The sequence below is a fragment of the Prunus mume genome, linkage group LG5 (assembly GCF_029339155.1).
Source record: "Prunus mume cultivar Tortuosa linkage group LG5, ASM2933915v1, whole genome shotgun sequence".
Taxonomy (NCBI): domain Eukaryota; kingdom Viridiplantae; phylum Streptophyta; class Magnoliopsida; order Rosales; family Rosaceae; genus Prunus; species Prunus mume.
Genome location: NC_142702.1, coordinates 14,617,767 through 14,634,836, shown reverse-complemented (window position 1 = coordinate 14,634,836; position 17,070 = coordinate 14,617,767). Strand labels below are relative to the sequence as shown.

General features: G+C 34.6%; 1 protein-coding gene across 1 annotated transcript; it reads right to left on the bottom strand.

The window, feature by feature from the left end:
* Window positions 1-283: 283 nt before the first annotated feature.
* Window positions 284-5,853, bottom strand: LOC103331312 (mechanosensitive ion channel protein 10). Its single transcript, XM_008233931.3, has 5 exons — window positions 4,530-5,853; window positions 2,215-2,338; window positions 1,845-2,138; window positions 1,219-1,421; window positions 284-746 (listed from the first exon to the last, which is right to left on the bottom strand). The coding sequence occupies exons 1-5, from the start codon at window positions 5,735-5,737 to the stop codon at window positions 476-478; spliced, it is 2,100 nt and encodes a 699-aa protein (XP_008232153.2). The 5' UTR covers window positions 5,738-5,853; the 3' UTR covers window positions 284-475.
* Window positions 5,854-17,070: the final 11,217 nt, after the last annotated feature.

The window sequence follows — 17,070 nt, the reverse complement described above, 5'->3', positions numbered from 1 at the left end:
ACTGTCTTAAATAAAGTAGAATTGAGGGACTACAACATCCATGTTTAAAGTTCAAGACCGAAAATGTGAATTGAGCACAAGTTCAAGTACTCTTGCTCTTATAAACCCTTACATTTATTTTTATTTATTATTTATCTCACACCTATGATTTTTATATGAAAATTAAGTTAAGGTGCAAGCCTTGGCTACAATGAACACCATATATATTTTATGGCTATTAATATATGGTAATTATAGTCATAAGTTTCGACGCAAATTTTTTTTAAGAGAAAGGCGATCAATTGCATTCATCGGAGCAAATTTTTTAGATTACCAGGGTGTGTTAAATTGGTTTCAAGCAATGACCAAAACTCCACCTCACATCACATCGCTAATTGCAGTACATAACTTGTACTTTAATGACTGGTAAATGAAAAAAAGAAGGAAAAATAATCAATCAAAAGTACAATCAACCCAAGCCCCTTATCTAATGATCCTAAGAGGGTATCGTCAGCCTCCCATTGCTTGCGTTCAATTGTGTGAGATTTACCTCTTGAGGAAGAAGATGATATTCGATGCCAAGGTTTTGGAAAATCTTCTTCAATTCAAACACAAGTTCTGATCTTCGAGCACTCTTTTCTCCATAGTTTTGATGGTTCATGGTGTGTTGAACACATAGCGTCATTTTCATCTTGTCCACATTCTCAATCTCCTTCACTATCACCGAGTGTTTTGGGTTCCAATACTTTGACTTACTCTCAATGTATCTGCATGCGCACATTCCATGCAACACTTGTCACCACAAACAAATCTTTAACAAAATTTAAATTTAACATTTAATCGTTTGTGAAAGTTTCTGTAGGAAGCACTTATGTTCATAAACGATTTTTTAGAAGTGCTTCTAATAGAATAATGTCAAAAAATTTATTAAAAATCCAAATGCTTATCCATAAAGCACAAAAACATTTTTTTAAAGTTTTTCTCCTAAACGCTATTAGAAGCGTATTTGGTTGTCAGTAAGAGCTTTTAGCCATTTCAGAAGCACTTTGAAACAGACCTTAGTGGGTTATAGATGATTATGTTGAGACTAATAAAAAACAATATAATAAGCCCTAGTGTAGACTAGGAATAACTTTTATTAGTAGTAAATTTTATTTAAATATTCCAAGGTTATGTCGAGCCATTTAACAAGTGAATTATATATAATATGGAAGGTAGATGAGGAGATATGTTACTTACGATTGTATAGACTTCTTGAGTGCAGAAACATCATCAACCGGAGTAGAAACATCAATGGTGAAATCAACAGTGTCAGCCATGTCTGGACTTCTTCTGAAATTACTGATAGGCTTTGTAAGTAGCACAGAATTAGGGTAGTATATTTTCTCATTATCGTATCGTAAGAAAACTGTAGATAAAATGTTCATCTCTTCTACAATCATCTGCAACATATATAAATAAGAACATTAATTTCATCAGAAAGTAACAAACAATAAAATGTGACACACAATTTTTCTTTATCCAAATAAATTTAGGCTCACTTATTTGGGGCATTTAGATTTTATCTTTTGATAAAATAGTTTTTTTAAAATCTAAAATCATGGTTTATTTTAAAAAATCATATTATTTAAGGATAATGATCTAATTTTTTTATTTATCATGTTTATAAAGTAAAATATGAAACGTATATAGTGAGACATATTGGTGAAGAAAATAATCCCAACATTACTTAGACGGTTTACATCATTGAAATAAAATTGGTAGTGGATATCCTATAAGGTGTTTCTTAATAGATGGGGACTGTTACTATATATATAGTGCACATCATTGGTGAAGAAAATAATTGAGTATATAATATATCTGACCTGCACACCCTCGACCACACAACGATCACCGACATCAAATGGGTGCATCACGAACACAAAAATGATGGACTCGAACACAGTTTTGCACATGTTTTGGAACATGAAGCCTACAAGCAGCAGTTGAGAGGTCACCACAAAGATCACCTTGGTTGTGGCCAAACCCATCACCAAAAGGCTCACCACACTTATGATCACAATCACGATTCCACTTGCCAACTTGTGGAGTTGATGCACTGCAGTCTTGGTATCATTCAAGGAGTGAGCCAATGCTTTGCGCTCAATATAGGCATGCACCTTTGAAACCATTGTGTCAAAAGATGATCGATGAATTAAGACATGCAAATTAAAGGGTCAAATGATTGTGACTCACCACCCAGTTTCTGAAGGAAGATTTTGTAATTCTTCCAGTTTCAATTGCTCCTTCAAACAGAGGAAATGTGGTGTGAATTGCATCCCTTCTCAAGAACCGTAGTAAATCTTCCTCTTCTATATATCTGTAACAAGGATACAGAAGAAAACTTGATTATGGTATTGTTGACGGCTGATAGGTCCCAGCTCTGATTGCTACATATAAACAAAACTTCCAATTGCATGTACCCAAAAAAGAATACAAGTTCTAATTTGATGTATGTCGATAGTTTTATGCTGAAAAACCAAAACTAAAAACTAAAAATAAAAGTCACCACTAGTACCATTGCAACACCAAATTTTATTTATTTATTTAGTTGAGAGTAGCCAAAAAATATATTTTTTTTAAAGAAAAAGAATCATATATCCTTGGTTGATAGTTATGATATTAACATTGAATGTAGGTTTATCATTCAATTTAATTAATGTTAAGAGGAAGATATTACTTTAATATAATCTAAATTGCGCTGACGTCAACTTTAAAAAAATGTTAAAAAATTGAAAAAAATTCTGAAATATTTTTTTATACATACCTAGCAATTTTTTAATTATTATTAATCTCATACATATAAATAAAATTAGTCCCTTATGAATAGTAATTGCCCTTGGGTTATCATGACAAGAGGTGGAAAAGCAAAATAAAAGAAGGTAGGGCAATCACTATTTATGTGAATAGTGCCTACCCGACACCATTGTGGAAGTGGTCTTAGAAACCTTTTTCTCCATCCAAAGCCACCAACCACCCTTGGGCCATCCTTAAAGCACCTCTCAAATAGCATTTATGTTTTCATACCAAAATTTAATTGTTTTTCCCTAAGGATGGAAGTGAACACATATGAAAAGCGTTGCGAAACAAAACATATATGTGTGCAGTGGCGGATCTATAGTGGGATAAAGAGTGTCACTTGATCTCTTGAAAACAAAGTTGCTCGAGGATACTTTTCTTCATTTACTTAAAACCTTATATAGTAAACCATACGTTTATCAATTGCATCATTTGAACAGGAGGACAAAAAGGAAAGAAAAGGTAATTAAAATAACAATCTTAGTATATACAAGAAAGTTTGCTGATTTTTATCAGATATATATGTTTGTTTTTTGTCACAAAAATTTCAAGAAATGAAAGAAAAATAGCATTTTACCCTCAATCTTCATGTGTGTTTTAAGCAAAGAGTGCTATAGGGTGGGCAGGTGGTCCAGGCCAGTAGTGTCGGTGTGAGGGGGGTCGGTTTCTTGCCAAAAAAATTACGACACAAACAAAATACAATGGCCATACTCATAGAAGCACTATCTTCATCGTGGTCATGCTCATGGGCATATATGCATACGTTGGAATGATTGAATATATGCAGATGCAAGGACAGCCATTGGTAGTTATACTGAATCATATGAAATACAGTGAGTGCCCTCTTATGTGTACCACTACATCCTGCAATCCTTTTTTATTTATATTATATATATATATATATAAATGATTTTTAGCCATAATTGTTGATTAATGAAATATGTAAAGAAGCTCGCAATTAGGAGACACTTAGATTGCTCAATATCATTACTCCTATTATAATATTAATGTACTCATTAAGCATGTCTTAGGTAATTGTTTTTGGCATATATGATATATACTATCTTACGTTTTGACACAAAAATAAGAATTCATTTAATTTCTTTCTCATATTGGAAGAGATCCTAAGTTCGGATATTACTCGTTTCTTATCGATATAAACAGAATTGTTTGTTCATATTGAAGATCTAACATAAACACCTTCTAACTCAACTAGTTAAAGACACCCAATATCACTCGTATAGAATGAAACGTGCTAATCATATGGTAGCTAGGAGAGCTTTTAGTACAAAAAATTTCTTCTTTCTTTTGTTGCCCACAGTAACATATATTATTATTTGGGTGCGTTGGATAGATGACACTATGATGCACCCACACCTGTCAGGCATGGAGTAGGAGTAAAAATTAAACGGGTCGGGGGTTCAAATTTGAAAATATAGTCCATGATATTAATCATGACAACTACTCATGGTAAGAATTTAAAGAAAAAAAAAGTAATTTTGAAAAGAAAAAGTAAGAATGGAACCGACTTTTAGGATGCTAATGTATGATGAACCATAAGTGTCTTACGCACTTACTAATTTAATTAACATAAATTAATAGAAGGTTGGCATCATGATGATGCATACAGTATGGTTTCGTTATTTGAAAATCATCTAGTGAAATTGATAGAAATTAATAAAAAAAGTAGTGAAAGTGAGAAAATTACTTACTTGGCACCAGGCTTGGCAACATTCTTGAATATCCTTTGAGCACTGTTCCTGGCCTCCCATTCACTTGTGATCTCCGACTCTGCGTTTCCAAAATCATCTATGGTTCTTGTAATCGTCGACAGCCCCGAAGACCTCACATAATTCACAAGCTTCTTCACGCTCCATGCCGTTGCCCTCCTCGTCATGCTCAACCTTCTAAGCTTCTTCATGTCAATCCTCCTAGATTCGTAACCTTGCCTACTAGACCTCGACATGGCATGAGACTTGTCCCTCAACCTCGCAGGCAACGACTTCGACGCCTGGAAAGGGCGTCGTGGAAGCTCCTCCCTCTCGTCCTCGTCTAGAGGTGGCCCGGAGAGGGCTTCCAAAATGTAGTGGTGGAAAACGCTCTCTTTCATGCGGTCAAAGAATGTAGATACATGAAATGAGGAGGCTAAGACTTTAACAAACAAGATCTTTAGCAACCATATTGTGGCTCCAATTAGCACAGCTATTAGAGCACGAAACACTTTCTTGAGGACCTTGCTGTGCTTGTGAACATTGGGGAACATGATCATCCAAGCAGCTAAAACTAGGCCTAACCAAGCACAGTTTTGGAAACTCCTCCTCAAACCAAACACAAAGTATAGTACCTTTTCTCTAAGCATGAAGTTTCTCTCTATGAGAAATACAAGAAACCCAACAACCCAACCAGAGACTAGGCGCCCACAAAACATAACCATGACCATTAGACACCATTTCCATATCTCCAAACCCCACTTCAATTTGTTTATGAGGAAATCTAGGGTTAGGGAGCATACCAAGCAAGTCATGATTATGAGAAACAAAGTCCATTCAATAACAGCTCGCTTGTTTATCTTTCTCTTCCTTTTCTTTCGGCGCTTTCCGTGTTTTCCATCTTCTTCTTCGTCATCTTCTTCATTTTCGTACCAGTCTTCATCGTCATCGTCGTCTGTAGATGAGTTGTTGTTTTCATAAGGGTTGAAGGGTTGGAGTTCTTCTGATTCGAGAATCGTTCTTGTTGGCAAAGGTTGCTTAATCTCCTCGAACCGTGAGCGGGGCTTGGAGAAGTTTAGGCGTCTAAAAGTTTTCGTTCTTGATTGTGAGATTGCAGTATTAGGATCTGCTTGGGGTGATTGTTTTAGTTTGGGGTTTGATTGGTCTATGGTAACTACCACATGGTCTGTGTTGCTCTTCTGAACATCCATGGCTTCCCTTCAACTCTCAAAGAAGCCAAAAAGAATGGAAGCATCCGAGGGGGAGAGAGAAAAATGAGCCAGGTTTGCCTCTCTAGGAGAACACACAGTATTATTTATTTAATTAAGAAGGAAGGAAACCATCAAGTATCAAACGAAGCTTTTGCCCTCACTCTCACTTTCACTCTCACTTTCACTCTCTCTCTCTCTCTCTCTCTCTCTCTCTCTCTCTCTCTCTCTCTCTCTCTCCATGTCCTATTCAACTTTAAGATTGGGAATTCTCACGTTTCAGTTATGGGTCCTTACTTTATGTTCGTGGTGAAGAGTTTTTCATGATTGTGATGTGTATAATGCTTGTTATCTTTATGTTAATTCTATACGTAGGGCAGTAGGGGCACCGCCACTATAGAGGATGAATTGGGTTGCACAATCTAAAAGCAACAATCAAGTACTCTTGGTTGAATGTGACAGGAAGAGATTTAAAAGATTGTAACATATGCCAATATCTTCAACTGTAAATGGCATGGTCCATTGAAGTTGGATTCTTTTGGCTAAGAACCCATTACATGATTCTTAATAGTACTTTGGTCATTGTTTTTCTTTTTTAGTGGTTTGAACAATTAAATGATTGTTGTTCGCCCGGAAAAAAAAGACAAAAACATATCTTTCACAGGTTGGAATGCTTTTTGACATTCGACACCTCCAATATTAACCAGATAAAAAAGGAGACACGTTAGTGTTAGTGTCCACTGTCCACAACACTTTTTCACAATGGGCTGGAAAAACCAACACTTGAAAGTTCAATAAGAGCATTTTCACTCCATTGTGCCATGGTAAAGAGCAAAGTATCGATAATGTCTCTGAGTACCATCTTTAGGGAAGTCAGGGGTTTGAGTCTTGTAAAGATCCTCTTGGGGAGAGCTTTCCGTAAACAACGACCCGACTCAGAGTGGTAGCCCACTAACTACCATTTTGGTTTTGGTTTTTTTATAAAGCAAGACAAGTAAGGGGCAAACACTATTCAAGTGAATAGTGATTGTCATCGCCATTTTTTGATGCATTCCCACTCATTACCATGGCAACCACTATTTACATGAGATATGAGAGAGGAATTTGTATGAATTATGATGTGGGAAGTGAAGAACATGACTAGATATTTTTTTTAAAATGATTTTTTTTGGTATGTAAATTAGTTGATGATGTCACTCTCAATGTCAGCATGCCCAGGCAAGCCTTGTCTTCGGGCATGCCCGGTTTTGCGGGCCCATTTCTTGTCATGGCAACTTTTCCTCTGTGGAGGTATTTTTGGAGCCTAGACCCTCTTTTGCTATGACAAAAGGAGATGGGTGGAAGAAGTGTTCTAAGAAATAAAAAGAAATGTGAGAAATGCTTTCTTTTAAGGTCATTAAAATTAGATACCATATTGTTCCTGCTCATGTCAAAGTCGTTGTCCGATCGAGCGTGATGGGTTTTAAAGTGGTTTGTTTGTTATATCAAAGTCATTGCCTTGTTGTTGCTGAGTGCGCCTGGCTGATCAGTTTCTTGTATTTTGTTTCAATGTCGTCCAAGTATACTATAATACAATTGCTAGAGTAGCTCACGAGCTTGCTTAATTTCCTTACTCTTAGTTCGTATTGGAAAAGGTTGAGAAAATCTTTTTCATTATTTTTCGGCTCATTCTTCTCTTAATCTAGATCAGGTATGAATGCTTTAGAGTTGTGTGTGGCACCTAGTGAAGGGACCTCTTTAGTTATAGATATGCATTTGTCAACTGTCTTGCTCGTCAAGAAACACATAAAATAACGATAAGGAACAGTATTTAGCCCTTGAATTATGATAAACACCACTTATTCAAAGACGACAAGGTTTGGCTGCAGTTGACTCTCAATTGACACCGAGCTCTTACATTTCTTAATGTCTTAGTCTCCCACTTGGTCAAATAATCATTAAGAACTAGATGTCGATTACATTAATAAATGAAGAGCAATATCGAATTATAGGACAACTCGAGTATACAATACTTAAAAGCCCTTATAACCATACATATTTACCTCAAAACCACATAAGCAAGGGTGGTGTTAGAATTGTAAGATTGTTGGGAGGCTGAGATAGAAAACACAAGTATATCAAATACATATAAGTGTTCAAAACACATGTTTTAACTAAAATCTTCAAAATTAGTCATGTCTAATTATTCTTAAAGGGGCCATTAATGTAAATTACAAGTTGTCTATTAGTAAGTTGTTATATATAATATAATATAATATAATATAATATAATATATGAGAGAGGTAAAAAAATTGGAGGTAAAAGAGGGGGAAGGCCTGCCACTGCACATAAGGATTCCGTCAAGATTAGAACAACATAATTATCATGACAAGATGGTAATTGTTGGCCAAATTTTTTAGGATAATGACACCTTATGAGCTCAAGTATATGTTGAAATTGTCATTATTTGGGAACAACTTTTAAGATTCCTATGTTGCTTTGCAATGATTTGTAATGTTTCATATTTGTGTTCTCAACATCCGCCATAGTAGTGGCCTTTATGAGTATTTTGGTGTTTGAAGAAAAGGTACATAGTGCCCATTAAAATAAACAAAGGCAGGACATGGGGCATAACTTCCTCAGATAGGCCCATATTCTAAGAAAGAATTGTAGGAAAATTGATATGCTATAATAATAATATAAAAAAGTACAACAGACAAACATATATATCTATATGGAATTAAACAGTGAGTTTTATAAGAACCTTAATTGAGGCGAGGTAGTGTTGGACACTCTGGTGTATATGGTTCGTATGATATAGCTTCACCTCTCTTTGGGAGAAAAAAGCACTGGCAGGAATAATAATTCTTAAAGACTATCTGGTTCATATGATGTACTAGTCTTTTGGTTGACAATTGGTTTTTTTTTTCCTTTAGAATTAAAAAGGGTAATGGATAGTTGTGTTTCATAAAAATAGGACCAATTATTTGATTAATTTTTTAATTTTTTAATTTTTATTGAATATGAAAAAGTAGAATTTACCATATTATTCTCATTTAAATAATAAATTCAATTCTTAATGTTTGCATTAACCAAAGTCATTTTCTGGTATTTTGAATGTTTCACAATTCTCTGCCTTTTGCTTTATATATACTAGCCACCAATTGGTTTTTTTTATTTATTTAAATTTTTTATTTTATTTTAGAATTTAAAAAATAGAACTCATTATCTGATTTTGCTTTTAATTTTTTATTTTTATTAAATATTAAAAAGTGGAATTTACCATATTATCCTCATTTAATTAATAATTTTAATTCTTAATGTTTACATTAACAAATGGCATTTTATGGTATTTTGAATGTTTTACCATTCTCCACTTTTTGTTTATATATAGAAGATAGATGCATATCATAAATTGTATGAATTGATTGCAGAAGGACTAAAAGCTCATTCCAAAGAAGTGTGTCCTAATATGGGCTGCAGACAGCGAAAATTCTAATGTACTTTGAAGTATCAATACATCAAAGTTTTCAACAGTTAGATTTTAATGTTTTAATCTTGTGGTTGGGAATCAATGACTTGGAAACTTGGTAAGGATGTTATGAACTTGTAAATATTAATCATGTGAGAGAGAGGTAGGGTATTGAAGAAAAAAACCAGGTGTGCACCATTTGGATCTCCTCCTTCGTCTAGGTCTCATTCGTCTCCTCATAAACCCTAAACTAAATTTATCGACGACGTAAACGAAGAAGACATTTTGAGACATTTAACCGCTTTCAAGTTTGGACATTTTTTGAATGTTTGCCTAAGGTAGAAGCAGTGAAGTACTGACTTCGAAGGATGAAGGCGTCATAATGGAGTTTGAAGGATGGAGGCGTTGAACCATTCGAAAGTAAGAGGTACGAATTGTAAGCATATCGTGTTATGAGTTATGTAATTACATCGTACACCCCATGTGCAATAATGCAATTACATGTTTAGATTACCCAATAGCTTGTTGATGCTATGAAATTGCTTCTTTACATTATGTAATGTTAGGACATATGGTATAATTGTAGTTAGTAGATGAGTTAAGCATAAACTCTTAATGTAGGTATGGAATGCACTGGTAAGACGGCGAAGGGCTTAGAGGCATCAAATCTTGCTTCCATTGATGAAGGCGAGTCACGATGCATGGGTAGTGGACAGTGGGAAAATGTCAACCGAACAATCGATGAGTCAAAGTAGACAGTATAATGGGCTTAATTGGAAGCAATTGAGGAAAGAAGATGTTATAGCGTTAGAGTTTAAAACGTTAGAGTTAGCAGAGGAATATTACTTAAGTTATGCAAAGGCTATTGGATTCAACGTAAGGAAAGATACATTGATTTATAATTAGGAAGGAAAATTAACAAGGAGATGGTGATGTTGTTCAAAGGTAGGTGTGAAAGTACAATGACCTACCAAATAGGGTGCAATCACCTAGGTGGTTGACAAGAGAGAATTATCCATATTTTTTAGTGGTGAATTATGACAAGAAACGTTAGGTTTACATCGTAAAAAACTTTGGACCAGATCACAGTCATGAATTAGCTACGCCATACGAATTGCCTTATCTTCGATTGAATTGGGATGTTGCGAAGTCAGATTTAGCCCAAGCAACGACAATGCGTAGAGTTTTGGTGTGACATGTCATATTTATGAGTATATAGTAGACCAAGTAGGCGGGTATTTGAATGTGGGTTTCCAAATAAAGGATCTATATAATAAGTTAGATGCATCACATACGGAAATCTTGTTGGACAGTGACACTGGCACTGCACTAGCCTACATGAAAGCAAAAGGATTAGTGGATCCTGAACTTTTTTGTAAGTTCAGTGTGGATGAGGAGAATAGGCTTGTTAACTTGTTTTGGAAAGACTCCACTTTTCGATTATGTTGCCTTTGGAGATGTCCTCACATTCAATAGAACATACAAAATCAATATGTACGACAAACATCTAGTGTTGTTTTTTGGTTCTAACAACCACTGAGCTAGTGTAATATTTGCTTGTGTCCTATTGCTTGACGAGACCTTTGAAATGTACAAGTGGTTGTTAGAGTCATTCATATCTTTCATAAAAGGCAAGAAGTCTATATCAATTCAATACTAACGGATGGGGATGAGGCGAGGTGCAAAGCAATTGAGTATGTGTTGCCCATGTGTAATCATAGGTTGTGTGCATGACACGTGGCAAGCAATGCACAAAATAACTTCCAGGATGAAGAATTGGTATGAGCATTTAAGCATGTCTTTAGGAACCAATTGCACTTAATGAGTTTGAAAGGAAATGAGAGTTTTTGAATAAAAAAAGTTACTACATAAACAAAAGGAATGACTTGAAATGATGTATGCAGAAATGATGTATGCAAAACGAGATGCGTAGGTGGAACGCGTGGAGTGTATGAACAAGTTTGTGAAAGATTACTTGAGGAAATGAGTTAAGTTGTTTAAATGCATTCGGGCAATTGATAGGACCATAACATGTATGAGGAATACTATGGCGAATGATGATTTCAACACAAAATAGTCAAATAAAGTGCTTATAACAAGCAACTGTTTTCTAAATTTAAACTGATAGGTGATTTTTATTGGTACGTAATAAGATCAATGCTTCAGCAGCGCTCATCCATGAAAAAATAATTCATAATTTGAAAGACGGTTGTATATTTTATTGAAATATGGTGAACCACAAAGTAATTGGAGTTATGTGTACCATGGTGGAGAATATGTTCGAATAGAGTGCAACTGTTACAAATATAAAAACAAAGATATCCCATGTTGCCATTTGTTTTATATGATGAAGTGGGATCATGTTATAGAAATTCTCTCGTCACTCATAATGAAGCGATGGACAAAGAGTGTCAAAATAGACATTGGACATGCATTTATGTTAAAAAGTGGTAGCAAGGAGGTTGTAAAAACCGCGAGATACATAAGTTTTGTATGGACAACAAAGTGTATTTTTATGCATCGAAGAGTAGAGATAGGTATGGGCTTTGAAGAATGAACTCATTCGATTGGAGGGAATAGTAGAAGGTTTATGGTATAAAGAAGATGAGATGAGCTTTCAATTGAGTAGTCATGGGCAATTTCCTGCAAACATTGTGAAAGATCCAACCCTAGCAGGCACAAAAGGCACCCAAGTACGAGCCAATAGAACATTCAAGCAATGAAAATGCATGTTGTGCTGCGAAAATGGACACATAATGTGTAATTGCTCTCAAAGAAACATCCATTTGAGTGGAAATGAAGTCATGAATTTGCTTTATGGTAGTTAAAGCTATGAGTATAGTAAGTATATTGGGCCATCATAGGATATAACCAGTTAAACGATTTCACAATCAACATCTAACTGCTTTGGTGATTTTGCCAGAAATGATGTCGAATCTACTCTAAGCCCAAGTGGCTCTGGCTGCAACAGTGATGACGGTTTCTTATTTGGCACTCATGAATTGATGCAATTGTCTAGTGATTCAATCTATAGTATTCAAAGTTATGGTTCTTTGTTTACATGAAAAAATCAACATTAGAAGTAGATGATGCATTGATGGTGTATAATTCTAGATCACAATCTATCTTTTTTAGACTTTGTATCAACATTTTTAAATAATGAGTATTTGCAGTTCTACGAAGTATATAAATTGACTTGTTTGGAAGTATTTGTAGTATTACATATATGCAATTGCGTGACTGGCCTATGGAAATACAAACGGTCTATGTGCAAAAGTATTTGTTCACCCAGTTATATGAATTAATATGAAATTGCAAGAATAAAAATGGAATTACATGGAAAGTTATGCAAATACACATGGTATGTGCACTAAAATGGAAGCAAATTCAAAGGTCCACATGAAGTAAATGTAAAATCATGAAAGCCAAATTCAAACGTGTGCATGTGCTCAATTCAAATATCAACATTAGAAAGATGAATTTAAGCAAATTCCATTGTAGTCAAATTCAAAAGTGTGATTGTGCTCACTTCAAACATCAACATGAAATATATGAATTTAAGCACATCGCATTTAAGCCAAATTGAGAATGAGTTTTCATTTTGGCCATAACAAAATATAAACGGAGTACGAAATGTGAAAAAGAAAAGAAAAAATTCCAAAAAATTCCACTCAATGTATAATCGGAAGAGATACAAGAAATGATGAATTTTATTTGTTCTTCTGCCTCTTAGCTCCTGAGCAAGGAATCAAATCGTTTGTCATGCATTTCGATTACTTAAGAGTAGGCTCTTCGACTGTCCATGTGTTTGTCCCATCCTCATAACTATTCTCTCCAAGTTTGGAAGGCCTATCATCCTATTCATTTTTGTCTTCTCCCTTTTCCTTTTATCCCTCTTCATCATCTTCCTCATCCTCTTCTTCTTGCTCGTCATCTTAACCTTCTTCCTCTTTGCCATCTTCCCATTCAAGCATTGGTGCATTTCCCTATCCAAGTGGGTCATGTTTATTTTTGAATCATTGTTCCTACATATAATGTAATAACAAACATGAAAAACCTTTAACAAGCACTTGATTGCACTTAATTTCATGTCTAGTTGTTAGAATAATTTGTGAAATTAGTTAAAATAATTTTATGGTTATGGTATGTTTATCAAATTGTGATATGAGTAGTAGGTATAAATCTAATAAAAAAATTGTAGATATGGGTATGTTGGGCACGTTATTAGTTTTTTTATTTTATGTACAAATTTTCAAGTTTATGAATTTCTTGTAATAGTGAAGTGTCCAATAATTAACTAGCATAATAATTTATGGTTTTTATGTTTTGTTTCTAATTTATTGATTATATAATTTATTGTTTGATCATGTGTGTTTGATCCAACTTTTTATCTTGTGCCTTGTTCTAGTAGCTATCGGCTAACGACTTCTATGGTTGTTCGTCGACATTCTATAATGGAAGGAAAATCATAAGGCATGAGGAGATTCTAACGACGTCATTCTCTCTTGAGTATGGGAATATCGCACCATATGGTACTCAATGATCCAACTCTACCCAAACAGCACCCCGAATGCCAAACGCTCCACGTGTACAGTCTAACTTTGGGGAGAGCGAGAACGAGCAACAATTATATGAAACAAATAAGAAATATATAATGAAGAGCTTGCAACAATTAGAGATTTCCCAAAAAAATTGAAACAAAAGAGAAAATACATACATTAGCAATAGCAGGGGTAAGTGGTGGTACAAGTGCAGGCGCAACGATTATTTCAACCGTGCGAGCAACAATAGCTAGCAGAAGGAACCACTTGAACGAATCCATTTTCTTTTGCTTTTGCTTCACTTTTGAACAAGTATAGTGCACAACATAGAATGAATTAAGATACAATAATTATATACCAAACTTTGTTGCTATAGACCAACATAATTCATTAAAAAAATTGCACAGCTATATGAGGCCTCAAAATGGAAAAAAAAAAATATAGGTATAGATAAAGAGACTATTGGGCTACTATAATTGTCTCAAACTTTCCAAAATAGAACGTTAAGCAACATAAGAACAAATATATTATCCGACGTTTCCACATGTTGGAAAAAATAGAGTCTAAACCAAATCATTCCTGGATGAAAGAGTACCATCCATGCTATGAATAACCCATATAAATTAAGCAATAAGTCTTAGTATTTATACTTATAGTAAACCAGAAAATAATTAAATTACGAATAATATCAAAGTCATGCCACAATATGGACAAGACACATATAAATGACAATCGGGATATCCACATTTAGGGCAGCTTAGGACACGTGGAGGACTTGAGATAGAGGTGTTGTTGGTGTTGACATGGGTCCATGAGTAGCAGATGGTGAGGGTGCGATATTCCCATAATCCACATAAAAATATGTCCTTGGAATCTCCCCATGCTTTCTCATTCGCCATTAACTATATAGTGCGTGCAATCTGGGCAAGAACAACCAGAGAAAAAAATGCCCTGATTACTACCATAACGAGGCAAAGTAGAACAAGTTGGATCTTGGTCTTGCTTCTTGGCGGTGAGCAAGTTTGAACAAAACACATAAGTAATTTTTTTTATGTAAAATAATAATAATTGTGTTCATGTACAATTGGATATATATTTGAAAAGGTCCAAGGAAAGATAAGACATATAACACTTGGTTATTGACATTTTCCCACTTAGCACATCCCAAATGATTTGGTTACACGTTTCTTAAACAAAACTTGAATAGTGAAAGACTTTGAATAATTATTTCCTGATGTTGTAGAATGGATGGCTTGTATATTTCCATTTTATGTTTGAAAACATCCCTTAAACCTAAAAAAAGAAAAAACATTAACAAATTGAAGAAGAGAGAAACTGAATAGCACCAGAAATGGTCTATTAGCACGGAAAATAAAAATAAAAATAAAAATTTGGAGTAAATATAATTAACAAATGTACAAGCTAAAAAGTAATATAACAATAATAATACAAATAATTTAGGATAAATAATAATAAAATACTAATGTAGCGTAACCTTGAAATAGGGAATTCAGGAGGAAGATGAAGTCTCAATGAGCTCGTATCAATTTTCGGAACATTATTGTGATTTTTGTGTATTTAGTTATGAATTTTCTAAGGAAAAGTCATAAAATATTAATTTAGGGTAAAAGGTAAGGATGTGGCCATGTTCACTGACGCACACTTGTCAAGGGGTGAAAGGTGAGGGGCTGAGATCGCGCCAGGTGTCCATTTGGCAATTATTTTGGCTTTTTTAGTGCAAAAATCTTTGAAAAAATGCAATAAATAGTAGAAAAATCCTAAAAATGCCCCGACAAATACTCCGGCCTCCTTGTGACGTTATAAAACTAGGGGGACCCATAAATCATCCATTTCGCAATACAAACATCCAAATTGGTTTACATAAGTCACTTTCCTCTTAACCCTAAGTATATATGTTTGTTAATTTTAACTTAAATAACCTACTTCAACAAGCATCTCCCTTTAATGTTTGGAACTGCTTTTTAAAATACGTAACCACGAATCGGGGAATTTAGCAAGGGAGATGGAGTCTCAATGAGCTCATAGTAATTTTCGGATCATTTTTCTGATTTTTGTGTATTTAGTTATGAATTTTCTAAGAAAAAGTAATAAAATAATAATTTAGGGTAAAAGGTAAGGATGTGGTCATGTTGACTGGCACACTTGTCAAGTGGTGAAAGGTGAGGGGGTGAGATCGCGCCAGGTGTCCATTTGGCAATTATTTTGGCTTTTTTAGTGCAAAAATCTTTGAGAAAAGGTAATAAATAGTAGAAAAATCCTAAAAATGCCTCGAAAAATACCATCGCCTCCTTGTGACGTTATAAAACTATGAAATCCATAAATCATCTATTTCTCAATGAAAACGTCGAAATTGGTTTACATAACTCACTTTCCTCTTAACCCTAATTATATATGTTTGTTAACTTTAACTTCAATAACCTACTTCAACAAGCATCTCCCGTTAATATTCGGAACTGCTTTTTAAAATGCGTAATCACGAATCGGGGAATTCAGCAAGGGAGATGGAGTCTCAATGAGCTCGTAGCAATTTTCGGATCATTTTTCTGATTTTTGTGTATTTAGTTATGAATTTTCTAAAAAAAAGTAATAAAATAATAATTTAGGGTAAAAGGTAAGGATGTGGCCATGTTGACTGACACACACTTGTCAAGTGGTGAAAGGTGAGGGGGTGAGATCGCGCCAGGTGTCCATTTGGCAATTATTTTGGTTTTTTTAGTGCAAAAATCTTTGAAAAAAGGTAATAAATAGTAGAAAAATCCTAAAAATGCCCCGAAAAATACCCCCGCCTCCTTGTGACGTTATAAAACTATGAAACCCATAAATCATCCATTTCGCAATGAAAACATTCAAATTGGTTTACATAACTCACTTTCCTCTTAACCCTAAGTATATATGTTTGTTAACTTTAACTTCAACAACCTACTTCAACAAGCATCTCCCGTTAATGTTCGGAACTGCTTTTTAAAATGCGTAACCACGAATCGGGGAATTCAGCAAGGGAGATGGAGTGTCAATGAGCTCGTAGCAATTTTCGGATCATTTTTCTGATTTTTGTGTATTTAGTTATGAATTTTCTAAGAAAAAGTAATAAAATAATAATTTAGGGTAAAAGGTAAGGATGTGGCCATGTTGACTGACGTACACTTGTCAAGGGGTGAAAGGTGAGGGGCTGAGATCACGCCAGGTGTCCATTTGACAATTATTTTGGCTTTTTTAGTGCAAAATCTTTGAAAAAATGCAATAAATAGTAGAAAAATCCTAAAAATGCCCCGAAAAATACTCCGGCCTCCTTGTGACGTTATAAAACTATGGAACCCATAAAT

Coding starts and splice junctions, on each gene's coding strand:
- LOC103331312 (XM_008233931.3), bottom strand. CDS start 5,737: ATGGATGTTCAGAAGAGCAACACAGACCATGTGGTAGTTACCATAGAC. Junction 2,339..4,529: donor GTTGCCAAGCCTGGTGCCAA/GTAAGTAATTTT, acceptor TCCTTGTTACAG/ATATATAGAAGAGGAAGATT. Junction 2,139..2,214: donor CTTCCTTCAGAAACTGGGTG/GTGAGTCACAAT, acceptor ATGGTTTCAAAG/GTGCATGCCTATATTGAGCG.